Source organism: Magallana gigas, chromosome 3 (assembly GCF_963853765.1).
Source record: "Magallana gigas chromosome 3, xbMagGiga1.1, whole genome shotgun sequence".
Lineage (NCBI taxonomy): Eukaryota > Metazoa > Mollusca > Bivalvia > Ostreida > Ostreidae > Magallana > Magallana gigas.
The window spans coordinates 13,976,154-13,997,890 of NC_088855.1; the positions used below are offsets into that span (position 1 = coordinate 13,976,154).

General features: G+C 33.2%; 2 protein-coding genes across 2 annotated transcripts in view; both read left to right on the plus strand.

The window, feature by feature from the left end:
• The window catches only part of LOC105340678 (rho guanine nucleotide exchange factor 17), a 29,054-nt gene extending 15,905 nt beyond the window's left edge, over positions 1-13,149 (plus strand). The window contains exons 17-27 of the mRNA XM_066077719.1: positions 650-803; positions 1,050-1,208; positions 1,531-1,655; positions 2,940-3,028; positions 3,266-3,384; positions 3,661-3,926; positions 4,240-4,415; positions 4,650-4,798; positions 8,616-8,639; positions 9,596-9,764; positions 10,331-13,149. Coding sequence (XP_065933791.1) covers positions 650-803; positions 1,050-1,208; positions 1,531-1,655; positions 2,940-3,028; positions 3,266-3,384; positions 3,661-3,926; positions 4,240-4,415; positions 4,650-4,798; positions 8,616-8,639; positions 9,596-9,764; positions 10,331-11,337 — 2,437 coding nt within the window. The 3' untranslated portion in view covers positions 11,338-13,149. The remainder of the gene's footprint in view (positions 1-649; positions 804-1,049; positions 1,209-1,530; positions 1,656-2,939; positions 3,029-3,265; positions 3,385-3,660; positions 3,927-4,239; positions 4,416-4,649; positions 4,799-8,615; positions 8,640-9,595; positions 9,765-10,330) is intronic.
• Positions 13,150-16,502: 3,353 nt separating this feature from the next.
• LOC105331912 (pancreatic lipase-related protein 2) lies at positions 16,503-20,529 on the plus strand. The gene is made up of 7 exons (XM_034482014.2): positions 16,503-16,600; positions 17,372-17,423; positions 17,850-18,157; positions 18,373-18,613; positions 18,861-18,977; positions 19,375-19,497; positions 20,238-20,529. The coding sequence occupies exons 1-7, from the start codon at positions 16,598-16,600 to the stop codon at positions 20,474-20,476; spliced, it is 1,083 nt and encodes a 360-aa protein (XP_034337905.2). The 5' UTR covers positions 16,503-16,597; the 3' UTR covers positions 20,477-20,529.
• Positions 20,530-21,737: the final 1,208 nt, after the last annotated feature.

Sequence of the window (21,737 nt, forward strand, 5' to 3'; positions counted from 1 at the left end):
GTACGGCTCTATATAAATACTTGTCTCAGGTGGAGATAACATTACAACTTCACACTTACACCTATAATCTTAAGCCATTATAACAAGGCTTATAAACTTGTATGAAACGATAGGATTGTTGCAATTAAGTCATGCATAGTTTATTGAATTCATCATTTACAATTTTATTTTCATCTTACAAAAAACACTTGCATACAGATGTAACCAAAGTTTATTAGACGTAAATGCAAAAAAAAAACCCAATAAACTTACTCAAACCTCTAGTCTGGTAGAAGGCGATAAAAAGTGATACTGTAAACCACTTTTTATTCGCGTACGAATACTTGGTTGCGAACATTAGTCGTTGCGAACCAGTTTATTGGAAGTAAATCGCGAAATGAAGTAGCCATGAATATATGTTGGTTTACAGTAGTTAGCTCCAATTAGTGAAATCAAGAGGCCTGTTATAGAACAAGACTTGCTAAAATTTCCTTTATCTCTATCAGAATTGTTTGTCAGAGCCTTTCTGTTTAACAGGCCTCAGGAATACCATTATGTTCTTGTACTATTGATATACTGATAGATCAGAAAGTTTTAGTGAATACATGTAAAGGAGATACTCCTTTCCTATTGTGTTCAGTTAAGGAAATATAATTCTTTTATTCCAAAGGAATAATCAGCAGAAGATCAAATGGGTGAAGCCTCTGTGTGACTTGGAGTTAAAAGACACGGCCATTACTCCAGACATGCAGAGCATCGTGAGAGTCAACACAAACAAATACAGTATACACTCGGCAGTAGTAGGCAAGTTTACTTCAATGAATCATTAATACACTAGCTGTCTCATATGTAACACTTGTTATCATGTTGACTTCGTCTATTTCTTCATGATGTCATGCACTCGATTTTGACAAAAATTTTAGAATAGATTTTCATAAAATATGTCGGCAGGTTTGATTTCTAGAACTATAGATTTTTATTAAGAATATTTGTGACTCTTACTTTAACAATCTCATTAAAAAGACTCTTATTAGATTATTCAGTGATTTAAATTTTTACAACATTTTTAGAACAGATTTTTGTTATGTATGTATTTATATTGTGTTTTTCCAGAGAGTAAAGAGGATGACATTTTTAACCTTCATCGTGACATCAGTGACATGATGCATGACGTTTCCGTCCTTGGTCAAATCAGCACGCTCACCAACTCACTCAAACTCTCATATGAGGTATATCTATACATGTACTGGTACTTACTTTTAAAAAATAACTCACCTACTTTTAGAGGTATTAGTGTATGATTAATATCCACAGTAGCTCAGTTATTGAAGATTTGATTGGTACCTCCGCATACACTAACGTTAATCTTCATCAGCAATAATCAATGAAATCTAACCTCTGGTCATCATTTATAAAATTGAATCCACAAAACATTGACTCATGATTCTTGCGGCCCACAAAAATTTACCCCAACCTTGTGAACATAAGAAAATTTTCTAACATGTGAATAAAATTTAAAGTTGAGTTATAATGTAATGTTTTTTTTTGTAGGGTATAACTGAGGATAAAATCCAAGAAGCCATAACAGACCTTCAGCTGCAAATCCAGTCAAAGGATCAACAGCTTCAGGTCCTCAATAGTTCTACCATCACTTTACAGGATCCCAAATACAATGGGTAAGAAATAACACACTCACAGGTCTCCCAAAGTTCAATGATCACTCTTTAGGGCTTCCAAGTTTGTGTTAACAGAATTCAATTTATTTTACAATAAGGCGGTCTGTTATATTATAACATACGAGGGTTGTTCGGAAATTATTGAGACAACACGGATATTTCCCTTTCTAAGTGACGAATTATGGTGAACATTGGCATGGACTTTGAATAAACCTTAATAAATAACTAAAGAAAGTAATATTTAAAAATTGTTTAACATTTTGTTTTCAACGGTAGATAAACAAATCTGTGGTCGGGGTACCCGGCGCAATCATAAACTCGGAGAATAATAAAACTAAAACTTCATCTATCTAAGTGTCCGCAAACTTACCGTTTATAATAAAAGAAATCAGATTATATATTTTCATTTTGCTATTTTTTGTGACTAACTTTTGATCAAGTTTCACTACTGTTCGAGTTGAAATACGGATATGGTACAGGTATATTTACCAAGCAATAGAAATCTGACAGCGACGGTATATTGAATTTTGACGTCAATGCGGCGCAGCGAATATCATCAAATTGGTGGAAATTTCGGAAAAAACCTTTTCAGGGCACCCAATTGCTTTAACAAAAAATATACGATGGCAAGGGATAAAGAGCTTCAGTTTATCGTCTTTGTTCACTAATTGATTAACTAGAATTCAGACAAAGTGACTAAATATCAAGTACCTTTTACACACTTACAAATGTCAACAGTTCTAAAATATGTACACAGAATGACTGTAGGAGACATCTTACAGTAATTTGACTTTTACTTAGAAATAACCCGATTTTTTTCCACAAAAATCTAGAATGGAGAGAATGTGCAATTGTTGACAACTTAAAATGTAAACAAAAGATGAGAAATGAAAAATTAATTCTATTTAATTTTGTTTGTAAGGTGTTTAGAACATATGATCAATGAGCTGCGTTAAAATGCCGTTGCGGTAAGTTTGCGGTTGCGCCGGTCCACTGGACGAAGGCAAGTTGGTCAGTTTACCAGGAATGATCTAATCATGCTATGGACACGAAACTTTTCGCAGTGATGAACCCTATCCTGGTTTACATTTTGGGGAAATTTGAAGGGTTTATCTTTTTCCCTAAGGAAATAAGAGTAAATGTCTCAATAATTTCCGAACAACCCTCGTATATGCTCCTTATATGATTTTTGTAGTCAGTTCCTTTCATTTACCAAGAATTCAAATGGTGAAAATTGTATTAAATGCTTCATGGAAAAATTTGTTATGATTTTATCATTTTTAGGAAAGAATGTCGGTTTGTTTTCAAGACGTCTTCACCAGAGATAAGACAGGAATGGAGCATAGACTTCATCATGACCAAACTCACAAAAGGTTTGTAATGTGTCTTTAATATGCTATAAAGAATGATGGTAGTACATGTTTGTCACACTAAGGAGACCATCTCAGGTTACTACTAAATGCCAGTTAACATTTTAAAAAAAGTAATACATACCGGTATGTATTTAAAATTAGAAACTTTAGATGATCAGAAGATGTAACTAAAACTATTTTACTTTATCAAGTTGAGTTGAGTTGAGCATATATTACGAGTCTGTTGTGTTATTACAGATCCATTAAACAACCCCAGCTGGCACATGTCCAGTACCTCAGGTAAACAGAAATCCATTCACCAACCTGCCATGTATGTCAGACATATGTCAGTGGACTTGCCCAAACACTTCACAAAGGTACGTATAAATGTCCTTTTTTCTCTTAATTTTTTGTTTTCCATTCTTTTTTATAAACAGTCACAAATATTACATTAGGATCTACATTTGTCATATGAACAAGTGTTTAGATTTTAAAATGTTTGTAAATAGGTAAAAAAAATAACCTTTTACTGGTAATTGAAAAAAATCAGATTACATAGCATCAAGTTTCTTGAGTTTAGAATGATGTATTATAATGATATTGTAAACAGCTATATTTAAAAGTAAGTGTTTTGTGATTTCACTCATGACCAGGTGAAGTGTGCTGTGCCCGTCTACCTGTCCGGCAGGGGGAGTAACTCTGACATCAGCATGCAGCATCTGTGGGTGGTGACGACCTCCGAAACCCGTGCTCAGGTGTCCCTGGTCTCTGTCCACACAACACGACTCACCCTCATTGAATCCTTCAAGGCAGCAGACACAGAGATTGTTACTGTGGAAACAGTACCAGCCATTTCCATCACTGACCAAGACGAGGCGTTTGTGGAAGACACAGTGTGGATGTCAACAGAAAAGTGCGAGTAAGTAGAGAACATATTCATATTTTAACTCATCTCCTTTTCTTTTCTTGCTGATCAGGACTGTTTCCATCTTCATTTATCTCTCATCTCTTTCTTGCTCTCTGTCTCTCTCTCACTCTCTCTCAATTTCTTTCTCTCTCTCAATTTCTGTCAAATACACATCTCTCTCTCTTTCAAATACACCTTTCTCTATTTCTAATGCATCTCTTTTTTTCTCTCTCTCACACATCTCTTTCAATCTCTTTCTTTTCTCTCCTGTTCTGGAGTCATATTACCTTAGGATAATTGATTGGTCATCCAAATTTATTTACAGAATACTTGTATACAGTCTCTTGGATGAGAATGGAGTGAGGAACTTTACCAGTGGAGGAAGAAAGCCCCGCAGTAAATTCTATTGCCATGGCATTGCAGTGGCAATAAAGTATGCAGACGACAGGGTCTTTGTTGGGCTTCGAGATGGAAAACTTGTCATCTATGACAGAGATGATAGTATGTAACAAACAATCATTGAGAAATATGTGATCACCATATGTATGAATGAATGGGTGATTGCATACATGGTGTAGTGATATCTATTGTAATGTATGTGGAAAAAGCTCTTAGAAGTTAATTATCAAGTTTAATATTGCATGCAGTGTCAAAGTTACAATTGTAAAAGTAGTTCTGAATTGTTGAATTCACCGTCTAATTTCCATCATTCGTTACATGTTTGTCTTATTACAGAGGATGGGAAGTGGAATGTGGATTCTCCACATATAGTGGAGATAGGCAGTGACATGCCCATCTCGTGTATCATTGCTATAGAGGATGAGATATGGGTGGCCTGCGGGGATACTATATATATCATACCGGTGGATGAAAACGAGTTCCAGGTAAAAGCAGTACCGTATATATTCGCTTATAAGTCGGTATTTTGGGAGTAGAAATTTGAATAAAAAGTAGGGGTCCGACTTATAGGCATGACATACAATCAGATAATTTTTCCACTGAGTAAAACTTCGTTTTTGGGCGCCATTTTGCTTCCAACTTTTTACTTGCGATCCCTATACTTGACATTTTTTTTTTTAATTACTAAAAAGATAAACACTTAATAAATACATTGAAAGTTTCAACTGTATTTCTTAAAATATGAACAAGGTGTATTTGATACTATTTTTTATTTAAACAGGCAATTATTTACACCTGAGGTGATATTAGCTGTTGGTATAACTGTACTTAAAACAACACAAGCCAACACTGAGTTTAGGAGGCTAATTACCAACCCTAATCAGTCAGTAGGGGATAAAATCACTGTCATTTTATTTCCAGTAGCATTTAAAATAGTTTTTGAGCTATAATCTAGTTGTAATGAGTGTTTAAAAAATATAATGGCGTCCACAATCGTAAGTTACAAACTTCAAGAAAGATAACTCTGTTTACAGAAAACTATTAAAAAACATGGCGTCTAAAAGCGATCTAGAGGGATTACAAAACAGCAATTTCTGTTTTATACTTAAAAAATTAAACACAAGAATAATTGCTGGTCTGTTAAAAAAAAATAAAGATCGTTTCATAATTATTCATAATAAATTACGCATGAGGTGATAATAGCTGTATTGGTGGCTGTAGGTGGCATGTCACCTAAAACAACACAAGCTAACACACCCCTTTTAAAAGGGGCTATACCATCATAATCAGTCAACAGGGGATCAAAATCACTGTCATTTTATTTTCAATAGTATTTTAAATATTTTCATAGCTTACACCAAGTTTTCATCAGTGTATCAATAAAAAAAAAAAGGCGTCCAAAATCGAAAGTTATTCATCCAGGATAGATGTCTTAACTGCACTTTTAAAATGCATTGCATCTAGAAAGATAACAGAGGGGTCAAGCATCAATATTTTTTTTCTAGAATATAGTCATGCTTGATAAAATGTGCTTATTTGATTGGCAATCTGTAGACTGATTATCCAAAAAAAATTACCCGACTTATAAGAGGGTCAATGGCAAAATCTTGAAAATAAACTTGAAAAATGGCAACCGACTTATAGGCGAACAATACTTATAGGCGAGTATATACGGTAATTAATAATGGGTGCAATTATTCAGCTTTTTAATTAAGCTATCAACTGCATAGCAATTTTTATAAAGCATATTACTTACATGTACCATATATTTATTAGATTATTAAACTGTTCTTAATGCAGCATATATTACATATATCTAATAGATTATATAACTGAACTTGTCATGAGCAGTATATACATAGATAATTTTGCTCCTGTGTGATTTGAGAGGATTATTGCAGAAAAAATTAAGGACCCTCTCTACACTGCAAACTAATTTGAGGGCTTTTGTAGTTTGAATGACAAATAATTTGATGTGAATTAAAAAAAAACAACCGCATTTTACATAGTGTATCACATAATTTTTTATCAATTTAAGTATTATAACCATTGAATAGATAAAGATAAAATGGTAATTTAAATTGTAAACTTTATTTTGCACATTTTTCTCTCATAATATACAATAAGCAAATGCTATCTCTATACAATAGTACTTCATTGTTTTTCACTGGAAAAAAATAAACTTATAACATTTTCACCTTGATAACTGTTTATAAAATATTATTAACTCAAAGTAAAAAAAAATCAGTGAATGGAGGGTCCTTGTAATTTTTGGCAAAATAGTCCAGCTTTTACTAGTTTATTTGTTTAATATCTGCACTTCTGTATAAAATGGTGGCTTTTAGACTATTATTGATTGTGATCTTAGTTTTATAGGTTTGGAACCTGTTGATAAGTTACATACTGCATGGAATTATAATAGATTAAAATATTATGACTCGGATAGATTTCCCCAAAGAATAAACAAATGCCACAATAGCATGTGCACTGTATTATCATTTCTTAGGGAAAATGTATTGTATACCAGTATTAGTTTTATTATTAAGAAACGGCCCCCATTTCTACCTCTCAACTAATTTGTCATTAGATTTACGACTGATCAATACAGATGTAAAATCTTTAATCTCAATTTAGTAACTCCAAAAATCTAGAATTAATAAAAAAATTAAATAACTCTATATCAGGCTTGGGGCGAATTACATTGTAAAGTAATGCATTACATTACCATTACTTCATGAATTTGGGCATTAAATTACCATTACCATTACTTGATTTTCTTGAAGTAATGCATTACATTACCATTACATGAGTAAAGTAATGCATTACCATTACCATTACTTTTTTTTTAAGTAAAGCTAATAAAGAGTTTTTGCAAATGTTTCAAATATACAACACTCTTTAACATATCTACAGCTTCATACTCAGTATCAGGTTCAGATTCAATGAATAAACAAGAGTCATTCTTTATTTGCTCAATATATAATCATATTGTGGCAATATGAACAACATATAACATAAGTAAAATTATATTTATATAGACATTTGGCATGATACAATATGAGATATGAAACAGAGACACAGGATAACATGCGTAACAAAAAACAATTTATGAAATAATGTTGCGGTTTTTAAAAGCTAAATATAGATATATCCCCAGATTACACAAATCTTTATAATTTTGGACACTTAATTTTATTAATTTATAAACAGATGATTTTTCCCAGTTATATTTCTTAATATATTTTAATCGTATTTCTTTTTACGGAGGACACTTGAAGACAAAAGATTGCTGTTGCACTTATGATCGAAGTTTCAAAGGGTTCATCTTTTAAATGCATCCATCTTCCGGGCTATACTAAATAAATGTTTTGCAGGAGCAGTCAAAGCTTGGGCTGGAAAATACTGTTTGACGATCTTTATCTTAGGATATATTAAGTGCAATAATAGATTAAATACATAAATCTTGTATTTTTTATCAGTCCAAACTAATGTACAGTGTAATTATTATACAAGAGAGAGAGGGAGAGAGAGACAAAGAGACAGAGACAGAGAGAAAATAAGTAAAATTATTTTCAAATGGGTTATAATATTGGAAGTGATATTTATTTTCATCATGGATGGACAGTGCATTCATTTTGCTTTAAAAGGTGCATGTCTGTCTCCTATTCTATTGTGACATAGCGAAGGGAAGGGGATTGGGGTGTTTAGCACTTCTTATAACAATAGATTGTTTTAATACTTAGATTATCCTGGGGGCATAGTGTGTTGTTGACACATTTCTTATTGAAGTGCAAACTAATTGGAGTAAATTGTTTAAATGATTAAAAACTCTTCATAACAACACTCTTAAAAATGTTATGAAATTGTGCTGTTATCTTTAGTAATATAAACAATTCAAAAAAGAATTTTAAAAAATCTTTTTTAATAAAACATGTACAATTTAAACATTTTTTACTTAATTAGAATTGTTTCTTTCTTCTTTAAAAATAAATTTAATCAAATTCAATTTCAACTATTCATTTATTCATCACATTTTTTAAAAGTGAAAATGCATAAATATGCAAAGTAATGCAAAGTAATGCCATGTAATGCCAGCATTACACTAGATTTTGGAAAGTAATGCATTACATTAGCATTACTTGTAATGCTATTTTTGAGGCATTACACATTACTAGCATTACTTTGAAAACATGTAATGCATTGCAATGCATTACCATTACATTTAGCATTACCCCAAGCCTGCTCTATATCATTATGGTTTGCAAAATACAAACTCATCCAAAACCTCTTTAAACTTTACAGAACAGAAAACAATATTTACAGTGGGTGAGGGATATTTATACTTGACATTTCTATAGTTCCACTCCTCTACAAAATTTAAAATTTCCATCAGTCGACAAACACTGACTGCTAGTCACCTTCTAGTGCTTCAGTACTGTGGAATCATTAAAATTTGAGATGGCTCAATTTTGGAAGGTTTTGTTGATTCTCCTCTGCTTGAAGTTTATATTTTCAACAAATAATGAAACATCAATCTTTCAAATTTCAAAATTACGCCCCCATGAAGCTGTAAATGTATGACAATTCACTCAAATTTACCCCTATTAAATTTAATGATTTCACAGTATTATCATTCAGTTTTATCATTTTCATGCTGTTTTAGCATTCAATGATATTGAAATTGATAAACTAAAAATTTAATTAACAATTTCTTATTTCATCTGTGCTACGGAAGTTTTGTTTCTCATTTTAAGTTCAAACAAAAAATTAGAATTTTGATACTAATTTGATTAAAATATGCCTCTACATTCTACATTTGTTTATGAAGGGTTTCAAGATTTAGCTGCTAAAATTTGCATCCCGCTTGAAATTATATTTGCTCTATATCACTTCCCTGACTATAACCTGCATGCATGATATCAGTTTTCAGAAATCCTATGTTTTCAGAAGTCTAGGTATGCTAATAAAGGTATTGGTATTAGGATGTGGTTCAAGGCAATGAACTAGCTAGATGTAAAATTTTAAAACGTATTATTGAAAATTGAATCTTTAAAGTTAACATTCTTTTCTTTAAAAAAAATTCTTTTTTGACTTATAGTTAAACACGACATTTAAAATTTCATGTGACTGATTGATCAAACTCTAAAGCAGCAAAGAGTAAATTGTTTGATTGAAGAAAAATTCCTATTTATTCATACTTATTCAAATGGTTCTTCAAAAATATATCTCATCCAATAATGCATGTACTTTCAATAATTTGACTTCTGTTTTGTTTGTTTAAGGATCGCCTGGTGTGTGACGGAGAGGCGGTGATAGCTGACATGGTCCGCTCTGGATGTGGCCTGTGGATGTCATTCAAGGACAAGTCGTACGTCCGCCTCTACCACATAGAGACGAAGGAGAACCTTCAGGAGATCAACATAGGCTCCACAGTGGACAGGATGATGTCAGGTAAGAGTTCTCTCCCTTGTCACTGAATATAGACAGGGATATTGGATTTTCTTTTTTAATTGAATTGTAACATTTTTAGATATACCCTACTAGTATATCCGGTATCACAATTATCTAATGTTCCCTTTTTTCGCGTTCTCTTTTTAATGGCAAATTATTAATTACACAGAAATTATGTCCTGTATTATTTTCTATAAGATACATTTGAAATCGCAAAAAGGGGCCGACGCAAATTAAAAATGCTACACATTTTCCTCATTATCCCAAATTTTGTCACACGCGAAAAACCCCAGATATAAGGTATTATGTCACTCTGTATACGTAATATGCACTCATGTACTGGCAAGCAGTCTTGTATACTCCTTTTAATTTACTGTTAAGTGAATGCATACTGGTAATCAATAGGGAAATGCGCAAATTTGAATAAAATAGTTTTTCAAACACATGATTATATAGCTATCTTTGCCTTATTATTTGAGTATTGAATTAATAGATTATGTGTAGAGTCGCATAATATACTTGATGATGATATATTTATTATCTTGCCTATGACATTTATTTTACAGAAAGTAAATATTGTTCAGAGGAGAAAAGCCCCAAGACGACCACAGTGACCAGCCTGATGGCCAGCCGAGGTTTGTTGTGGGTGGGGACGAGCCTGGGTATTGTCTGTTCCCTCCCTCTACCCCGGCTACGGGATGGGGTACCCCTTATTAAGGGGAGGCCAGACGTGTCCCTACATGCTCATAATGGACCAGTGCAGTTTCTGATCCCTATTTACTGCGGAACTGTTAATCTATGGCAGAAGGCTCAGGGTTTGAACTCTACAGAGTCTGTCGCATGGAGGGAGAATGCAACGAGTGTGAAAAGACGGAAAGGCAGCAAAGACTCCATTGATGAGACTGTAGCTACAGAAGTGGAAATTGACAGTCAGACAGAAATATTGGATATCAAAACAAATGGTCCCAAAAACAATGAAATAGACAGTGTATCCGAGTCGGACAGTAGTAGTCTTGATCGAAGGAAATCCAAGTCTGCTGAAGAGTTAGTGTCAGCGAAACCTCAGGCGGAGTTTCTGTGTTCTGAGAATATTCAGAGTAAAGCATTGACACTTAGAACAGAGTTGATGCAAAAATTAGCTAAAAGGAATTTAGCCACCCCAGACACCAGTTCCCAAGGGGATGAAAATGAAATCAGGATGTATTATGGAGATTTGATGTCCAATGAGGACGTCAAAAGAGATCAAACTGTGAAATGTGACATATCCCCTCAAATGATACCCAAATCATCAATTAAGGAAAAACCAGGAAAAGAGAGACCAAACTTTAAGAAAAGGCTATCAGTGGGTCTTAAGGACATTAAGAAAAGTATAATTCATAAACAGCCATCTGTTCGTATCCATGGTGATGACCGATCTTCCTCCGCGGTGTACGAGACACTGCGGAGAAGAAACTGTAATGCGGTGGTGGTGGTTAGCGGTGGTGATGGATACATAGACTGGAGAAGCACCACTCAGTCCCACAAAATCCACAGCACGGAGGCATCCATGATGTTGTGGATTTACAAATTTTAAAAATTTCAAGAAAATACCTTATTCTGTTAGAAATTATGTTTTGGTTTTTACAAGTGCCTGCATGTAATGAATTTTATCAACTAACTTTCATATATTAAACTTACCCAGTACATATAAATGTTACAACAATTACTTTATATAATTTGAATTTTTAAAGCATTATACTCATAAGATTTTTAAATCTTTTTTAATTGTTTATTTAAAAAAAATTTATTTCATTTGGATAAAATGTTAATTAAAGTTGGAATTTGAAGCAAGCAAAATAATGGTATGTTTTGTTGCTTGGTTTAAAAAGAGGATATTGGTACATGCATTGTAAACAAAAAAGCCCTTTAAAGATTTCTTTATAACAAAATTAGATACAAGTCTTTTTTAGTTACACTTGTGTAAACACGGATTTACATTCCAACGAACCTTGATAAAATGGATAAACCATGAAAATTGGCCTCCACAAATTTAAATTATTTCACAATGTTATGAAATAGCATACATGTATTTCATTTTGACATCTTCCTTTTTTTTTCATACATAACCATCATGCTTTTAAATGACCAGTTACTGCATAGAAGGAAATATTCGCCCGTTTTATTTTTGCTCCTTTAACCCCTGTTGTCAGAGGGCAAATTTAGGACTGGACGAACTGCAATACTCATATTGTTTCTCTTTAAACACAACTTTGTCTAGGCAAATTCAAGTCAGGGCAAAACTGTATGCAAGTGATGAAGGGTAAAAATAACGTGGCGAAAATAACCCTGTATACAGTATCTCAATGAAACCAAATTCTTAAATTTGTGTGTAATTGATGTGAAATCATTTCCCCAGGAAAAAAAAATATTATTCTGAAGCTTATTTTGTTCAACATATTTCATTTCACTGATGTTTTCATTTTGTTTTTAAAGTTCTCTATGTGTAATATATATATGTGTTAAATTCATTGATATATGTAGAACTGTTACAGTCTTAATTTGAGATGAACTCTCAACAAGAAACAAGGGCCAATCAATACATTTATCATATTCCATTTTTCTGAAGAGATAATTCATTGCTGCAACAAAGTTGTCATTGAACTTGTACCGTGAAAGTATAATACACGTATTAAGTTTGTACAATATTTGGCGGAAATTAATTATTCATCAATTTTGCGTGGAGTTAAATATGTGAATTACTGAAAGTACCTTTTTTTCTACATAGGCCTAATTATCTGTAAGGCATAAAGCAGTGTAATCGATTAAGTGGATGCTGCTTTCTGCCAAAAGCAATAAATAGAATACACAACCAAATAAAACACATTTATGTTAACTTTGCAGTATGTATTCTAACAAAATGAGTGCTGTTTGTTTGTGAAATATGAATTAAATTGTTCTAAATGTCCTCCATTACATGTGCAGTGTTTGATTATACAGTTAATTCACATCCTTGTATTCTGATTAGAGTGCTGTATGTATGTATTGAATTTTAGAATTGTCAATTTTTATACAGATAAGTGGGTCACAAGATGGAGTGCAATACATGTAGAGTAGTTTTGTTGATAGCAAGTTATTTCCCCTGTATTTTAATAGTCCCAGTGTGTTTACCTATCTACTGGTGCAAAACTTCTGTGATAGACTTGTAAAAATTGAAATTTGTTGAAAATTGTATCATTGTTTATAAATTTAATATTTTTAACCTTTTGATTTTGATATTTGTCGAATATCGTAGGTTTGTTATGTTTGTTTTTTAAATCTTATGATTGTATTTTAAATTTATTCAACAACAACAACAAAATATTCAACAATGGGTATAATAAAACATCATAATCATAAACAAACTAAATCATTGTGATGAGTTATTATTTCAAATCTTGGGGAAAAATTCTTATTAAATAAGAAAAAAATGGTTGATCTTGAAAGATATAAACATTGTATCAGTGCATGCATATTTAGATATGAAACATAATTTTCATATAGCATGATAAGCAAATTTACCGCCATAGAGCACTGTATTCGTATTAAAATCGGTATGCGATGTGTGATTCATCCACTGAGATGTGAATTTAAACAAAGGTAGATTTTACCGTGATCGGACACCCTGGGATTGTTCTTTCTGATTCTGCATCAATTGTGGTCCGAATAATAATTACATGTATTATGTTTGGTAATTACACCCATCTAATTATCAAAATTTTGCACATTTTATATTAGTATAATCATGACAATTTAAAAATAAGTTTGAATGCTTTTTAGCTCACCGAGACGAAGTCAAGGAGAGCTTATGCTATACCCTCGGCGTCGGCGTCGGCGGTGGCGTCGGTGTCGGCGTCGGCGTCCGGACCTGGTTAAAGTTTTTGTTGCAGGTCCTGTATCTAAGCTATTACTTGTCCTGTCTTCACCAAACTTGCATGGATGATGCATCTGGACCTACTTATGGACTTGAAAGACTTGGATGCTGAATCTGGGTCCTAAATTTCAGATGCTGGAGGAGGTTAAGGTGGTTGGACCAGGTTAAAGTTTTTGTTGCAGGTGCCCTTTGATAGCAATAACTTAGTTACTGCTGGTCCGTACTTCACCAAACTTGCATGGATGGTGTGTCTTATGATACTGATGCACCAGACAGGTTTGAGTGCTGAATCTGAGCTATAGGTTGCGGATGCTGGAGGAGGTTAAGGTTTTTGGAGCAGGTTAAAGTTTTTGTTGCAGGTGCCCATTGATAGCAATATCTAAGTTACTACTGGTCCTAACTTCACCAAACTTGTATGAATGATGCGTCTTATGATATTAATGCACCTGACAAGCTTGAATGCTGAATATGAGCAATAGGTTTCGGATGCTGGAAGAGGTTAAGGTTTTTAGAGCTGGTTAAAGTTTTTGTTGCAGTTGCCCTCTGATGATTATATCTTAGTTACTACTGGTCCTAACTTCACCAAACTTGTATGGATGGTGCGTCTTATGATACTGATGCACCTGACAAGCTTGAATGCTGAATCTGAGCAATAGGTTTCGGATGCTGGAGGAGGTTAAGGTTTTAAAAGCTGGTTAAATAAAGTTTTTGAAACAGGTGCCCTCTGATGATGATATCTTAGTTATTACTTGTCCTTACTTCACCAGACTTCCATGGATGGTGTGTCTTATGATACTGATGCACCTGACAGGCTTGAATGCTGAGTGTGAGCCATAGGTTTCGGATGCTGGATAAAGTTAAGTTTTTTGGAACAGGTCACAAGTTTAATAGATGATAGTACTATTTCAAACTTGCATAGTTGATTTAACTGTAATATGAATGAATCGCAGAGGTAACTTCAGATGCAGAGCTTGATCTCCTTTATCAAGGATGCTAAAAAATAGTTCTTAGTTATTACAGGTCCTAACTTCACCAAACTTGAATGTATGGTGTGTCTTATGATACAGATGCACCTGACAGGCATGGATGCTGAATCTGAGCTATAAGTTACGGATGCTGGAGGAAGTAAAGGTTTTAATTGCTAGTGCCCTCTGATGATGATATCTTAGTTATTACCGGTCCAAACTTCACCAAACTTGCATGGATGATGCGTCTTATGATACCAATGCACCTGATGGGCTTGAATGCTGAATCTCAGCCATAGGTTTCGAATGCTGGATGAGGTTTAGTTTTTTGGAACAGGTCACATGTTTTATAGATGAAAGCTTGCATAGTTGATTTAACTTTATCATAAATTAAACGCAGAGGTTGCTTCAGATGCAGAGCCTGATCTCCATTATCAAGGATGCTAAAGAAATCTCCTACCTCACTCAAACCAGCTTGATAGATAAATGTGTTTGTTGATAAATAATATAACATGATTCCTATGATATTGTATGATATGAAACAATATTGTTTGATATGATATAATATGATATCATATGTTATATTATAAAAAGTTATACGATATGATATGATATTGTATCAATTTTTTTGATATTTTATGATATGATATTGTATCATGATATTGTTATGTATAGTATTGTATATTATGATACAATATTGTATAATATTATATTGTATTTTTAATATATTATTTTATCACATGGTACAATTACATAAGATATTGCAAAATATTATATTGTATCCTATGATACAATATTGTATATTCTATAATATTGTATCATACAATATTGTATAATATGATATTGGTTTCAGTAATATAGAATTACATCACATGAAATTGTATTATATGATATTGTAATATTATATAATATTGTATCATATGATATTGTATGATATGATATTGGTTTATATAATATATTATCATATCACATGAAATTGTATTATATGATATTGTAATATATATTATTGTGTCATATGATACTATATGTATAATATAATAATGTATTTTATAATATTTTACTTTATCACATAATATTGTATCATTTGATAAGATACAATGTTGGAATCAAATTATATTGTATTATATGATATAATATCATATAATGTATCAAATATGTTTCAGTGTCACTCAATACAATATCATACTATATTATACAATATAATATCATGTTTCAATGTTATGATGTATTATGTAATATGATATTGTAATATAATACTATATTGTATTATATTTTATGATATTGTATTATGTGATCAAATACAATTAGGTATAACACAATACAATGTCATATCATACGTTACAATATCATATCTCATTATTGTTTATTACGGTACTTTATTGTATTATATGATATATATTATAAATATGACATGATGCAATATTTAATTTTATATCATTGAATTGATTAACATATGAACATATGATTATCATAAAAAAATTTATCAGATGATATACGATATTTTGTCAAAACAGAATCCATGAATATCCAAGATCATAAAGTATGATTTTCATATAAAATGATAAAGGTGGTCTTATGAAGGTGATGTCTCATAAGGGTGATGCTTCGTCTCGGTGAGCTTAGTAATCTATGATTACCTATGTTTATTTGTCTTTTGGGGTTTTTTTTATGCATAATTATTCTTTTTTCTTTTGGGAGGGAGCGCTGTAAACTGAAAGTCACGTGATCAAAATTTAGTGTTCACAAATCGGAACTCCTTTGGTGTCTCAGTGATTGTTGATTGTGTAAGACATCAGAGGAGTTCCGATTGGAGTCTTTACTTTACGCTGACACATCAGAAATTGTCATGGAATAATCAGCCAATCAAACAACGCGCGTATTTTTCTATAAATAGACACAACTCGTCAAACACCCTCTGTACTATAAATACCGTGAAGGCGCTTAAAGCGTGCATTCGACGGAAACGTCGGCAGCAAATCATGGTAAGATTTTGGACAATTTTCTTTTAAAATTTTGACTTTAAAACATTAATAAAAACAGATGAATGTGTATTGCATGATTTACAAATGTTGATAATTCAATAAAGGCAAGACTAGTTTACACGGTAAAGTAAATTGTATAAACCTTGTCGTATACAGCAAAATGCTACCGTGTGTACAGCGCTATTTCATGAAATTTTAACTTCCCCGGAGTCATGTAATTCACGCGTTCGAATAGAGCATGTCTATTTTTTACAGCGAGTCGTATAATACTTTCTCTAGCCAGCTAATCAGAGGCCTGGGGTTTGAACGTCTATTTGTTTCCATGATTATACAGAATGTGACTGAATGTCTATATTTATACGTGCAAATTTATAATTTAAGTTATTCAGTCAGCAAAATTTACTTGAAGTAAACATCATCCCACTCTCTCTGGCGCATTAATATCGACAAAAATAGTGAACTTGAGAGGGGCGTGTTGTTTCTCTTTTTACCGTATAACAATAAAGGGAAATTATATCCGTTTTATCGCGTGGACTTTGTTGTGCGCCGTAAATTGCAAGTTTTTAGCACGTTAGGTACTGTACATGTAGCTTCCAGGTTGTTCATCTTTTCAGACCGGGAGCTACATACCACCGCACTACTAGTATTTACAATGATTTAAACTGGCCAATTGCATGAATTCGCTGCAACAGTTGATGTGGCTTTCGAGCTATCAGCCTATTTCAATTATATTGTCGATCATTTCAATTCATGTTTATATTTATTTCCCAGTTTTCCCCGATGACAAACGCCATTTTCCTCCTCTTCCTGACGGCAGTACATGGTGAGTATAAGTAAATGTTGTAAATGTTATAGCATGGCGGCTTTCTTCCCGCTGGAATGGAATGTCTGGTTCCGAAAGTTCGTAATCAATTTTATATTACGTATTTCACTGTTAATTATATTACAATTTACATGTAATATTTCAGCTTGTTGAATTATTGAGCCCAATATTAAATATTAAAACTTTCTTTTTAATATCGTCAGCAGGTCAGAGTTGCTGGTAGAGCTATTTCCATTTATAGTTCTTTTTTTTTCAAATTCCAAAAAACGAGAATTAGGATTTACATGTAGTTTAAATCACACATGGTCTCGTGTAAACAAAAAGTATGACCTGCATAGAAATATTCAAATGGTTTGAATACGTTTAAATATCACGTCGAATGCTTGCAAGTATTGTAGATAAGATTTTTTTTTCTTTCATTTTAAGGTTTTTGGATATCATCAATCATCAAACGGAAGGTTTGTTACCCCCATATTGGGTGCTTCAGCAACAAATCTCCATTCAATAATGCCAAGGGAATCCTCCCATCCTCGCCTGATGCCATCGGTATAACCTTCAGGCTATACACCAGGAAAAACCAAGATCAAGGACAGATACTCAAACCTTACCAGCCCCAGACGATCACTAGCTCCAGCTTCGTGGGAAGTCGACGGACTATTTTCATTACCCATGGTTTCACAGACACCGTAAAATCTGGATGGGCTTTGAAAATGAAGGACGCATTATTAAAAAAGGTTTGTTGGCAGTACTGATAAACATACATTTACATATATATAAAGCAATAATTTATAGAGCCGAACGCAGTTTTTATTTCGCTCCTTTTCTTTAGTCGTATAAGAAAGAGAAAAGAACTAGTGCGTTCTTGGAACTTTTGTTTTTGAAATTCTTTGTAATATGTAGAATAAAATGTGTTTAAACCAATTGTATCATCGTAACTGGTCATATTCAGGATGATTTGAACGTGATTACCGTGGACTGGTCACGTGGTACACGAGGCATCCGTTACGACAAGTCAACAGCGAACACTCGCGTGGTGGGGGCCACGGTGGGGAAAATGGTGGAGGCCCTAATGAAGAATACTGGGGTGTCTCTCAGTAATGTTCATCTGATCGGTCACAGCCTGGGCGCCCAGATCATGGGGTACGCCGGAAAAGAGCTACGCCGTTTTGGTCAAGTTGGCAGAATCTCTGGTAAGTTCAGATATAGTGTACCTCTGTTAACGGAGATAACTTATTATATCAAGGGTGTCGCTGAAGATTACTGTTGTTCTGTTGTTGTTGTTGTTGTTGTTGTTGTTGTTATGATATTTTGTTGTTATGATATTATCATTATACAAGAAAATTAAATGTATACTATGCGGATAAATTAAAGTTTTCATTCTACATGCTTAAGCGATGTACATGTACATAACAACTGCAGAAAATTATCTTTTTTAAGGCCTAGATCCTGCTGGTTTGAATTTCGAGAGATATTCCAATGAAGTCAAATTGGATCCATCTGACGCTGCTTTCGTCGACGTCATCCATACAGACGGAGCCTCGCTATGGGAAATGGGTACAGAATTTTATCTAAACATTTCCGTATGCTACAAACATTTTTGGCAAATGGAGAATTTAGGTGGTATGGAACACCAGCATGTAAAAATATCAAAATGAATGAAAGTACATCATATTCATAAAAATTTTTTTTTTTTACAAAGTTTGACAAAATGTCTATAGGAAATTATTCGAGAGATAAAATGTGAAAGCGGGTTTCGCACTCGTGACTTGCAGATCAGTCGCTAGTGCTAAACCCATTATGATTAGGTTATTTTTATTGTTTATTGTGCACAGTATAGAGATGTGTCATGCCTCTATAAGTGCTTTTGTTCAAGCTAAATGTGTCATATACAGTTTGCCATTTGTTAAATGCCTGTATGTAGTTTTTTAACTTTATTTTCCTCTTTCCTTAGCATTTGGCATCAGAATACCCAATGGACATGCTGACTTTTACCCCAATGGTGGCAGAAAGCAACCGGGGTGCAAACGTTACTTGTGGAAAAACATACGGAACATGTTCACTGGGAAAATAAGTGGTTGGTGCTCATTTTTAATTTTTTTTTTACATGGAATTCAATCCGTAGCTTTAAATAATTGTTCCAATAAAATATAAAACCCGTCTTTCTACTTTAGGTAAACTTTATATTTTCTCTCACCCAATAAATTAAAAATTTACAAAATGACAGATTACGTTAATACCCCAGTCACACATTCACGGATTAAATGCCGGATTAGCTACGGAAGCGACCCGGAATCATTCGTGGCGATATGTATTGACCCGTGGCTTTTCCGTTTGTTATCGTATCCAAACGTAGCAATACTTGTATAGCTGCGACAATTTTTGAACATGTTCAAAATTCCACTACGGATGAAACCACCGTAGTACTTCCTTAGAAAAACTTACTAAACCGTTTTAGAACGTAGAAGTCCGTTTTAACTCCGTATAAATCCTTAGTAAATCGTATGTATCAATTTGTATCCATTCCGTAGTGCATCCGTACTAACTCCATATCAATAGATTTTCCGGTGTCAACCGTGGAAAATATTCCGTAGTAGAACCGTGGAGTTGATCCGTGAATGTGTGGGTGGGGCATAATAAAAATAATTTTTCATCAAAATTTGATATACAATGTATTTTATACCCCGTAGATGTTGATTACAAATTTATGACTAATTTAAATAGTCTTTAAATAAACAAAGTTAAAACGTTTAGAAATACCGTATACATGTTCAATTATTTTGACGCATAATTGTCATTTGTTTTCTTTTTGCACAGTTATCGCCAGCAATGTTGGCTGCAGCCACTCCAGGGCTATCCACTTTTTCATCGAGTCCATTAACACGTCCTGTAAATTCACGGCGGTTCCCTGTAAATCCTACTTGAGCTTCTACACCGGAACCTGTGATAATTCATGCAAGAACGGCTGCAACAGAATGGGCTACCATGCTAGCAAAACGGCAACTGGGAATTTTTACTTGAAAACAAATGCTGCCGCGCCTTATTGCAAAAACTAATGATTGCATATATGTATCTGGTGCTCCATTGTTTAATAAAACATGAAACAATTTTTCTTTTCAATTTAATCAATTCATCATACATATTTTATACAAACTACACGAATGAGGTGATAGGTTTTGATGGGTAAATGATTAAACGTTATTTAAAAAAATTTGTTTTTTTTAAACCTTGCATTGGTAATTAGATAAGTGTTTGGTGGTTCAGTAACCCTTAATTGATTAAAAAAGATTTTCTAACAAAAATGGACAATTTCATTTTATATATACCTTGCAAACCTTGATAAAAAAAAAGCTCATTCGTAGTATATCTAATTGAAGGTGTTACCTGTTTCGTTTTTCTATATTTTTTGTGGGCTGAAGCAAGTGTGGGCCCAATGCGTGGCCTTGTGAAACATTTTGAACATTAATTAGTTTATAAGTTAGTAATACCTTCAGTTTAAAGTGCACATGTCAGGGGATTTCTATTTCATTTCATTTTTTTGGGTATCGGCATACAAGAATTCAGACTGAGGATGGCGACTAATAACAATCAAAATCGGTGCCTAATTTAAAAACATCTCGAAAGAGCGAATCATAAGTCATAACATCTTGCCCGGAATTATATGTGGTCCTTAATCCACAAAGGTGCCTGGAAATTGGAAGTAAATTAATTTGTTTTAACAATATTTTAAGAAGTTTAAACCCACTATAGATATAAAAACAACATTGTATCGCTACACAAATAAAAATCGAAATAAAATTTTGTATCACTACGCAAAAGTTTAGGTACGTTACTTCACTACACCGAGACTTATACTTTTTAAGACACTACGTCACAAGATGGCGATTTAAATGTTTTGTTAAACTGTTTGTATCAATCGATTCAGATGTATATCGTCATAGCTCAGTGGTTAAAGTATCAGGCTTGTGAACCGCAGGTCATGAGTTCGAATCCACCTGGGGCATTTGTTTATGTTTACTGAATTATATTTTTTAACTAACATTGCACATTTTTTCGCTTATTTGACATATGTACTTCTTATCCATCATGCTTTCTATCATAATCCAGTAATTTTCTGCTGATTTGAGAAACTTTTCCAAGGTGTAGTGGGGCACTATTTTTGTCTTATACTGGACTTGATCCGATCTGACAATCGGTCAATCGCAGCTAACCCCCGCCGATTACTATAGAACACGGTTAAACGTATCAGACTTCTTTTACTTTACTTTCTTTTTATCCATTTGAATTCAAATTCTGAAAATGTGCATTATCAATATT

Coding starts and splice junctions, on each gene's coding strand:
- LOC105331912 (XM_034482014.2), top strand. Junction 18,978..19,374: donor AGCCTCGCTATGGGAAATGG/GTACAGAATTTT, acceptor CTCTTTCCTTAG/CATTTGGCATCAGAATACCC. Junction 19,498..20,237: donor GTTCACTGGGAAAATAAGTG/GTTGGTGCTCAT, acceptor CTTTTTGCACAG/TTATCGCCAGCAATGTTGGC.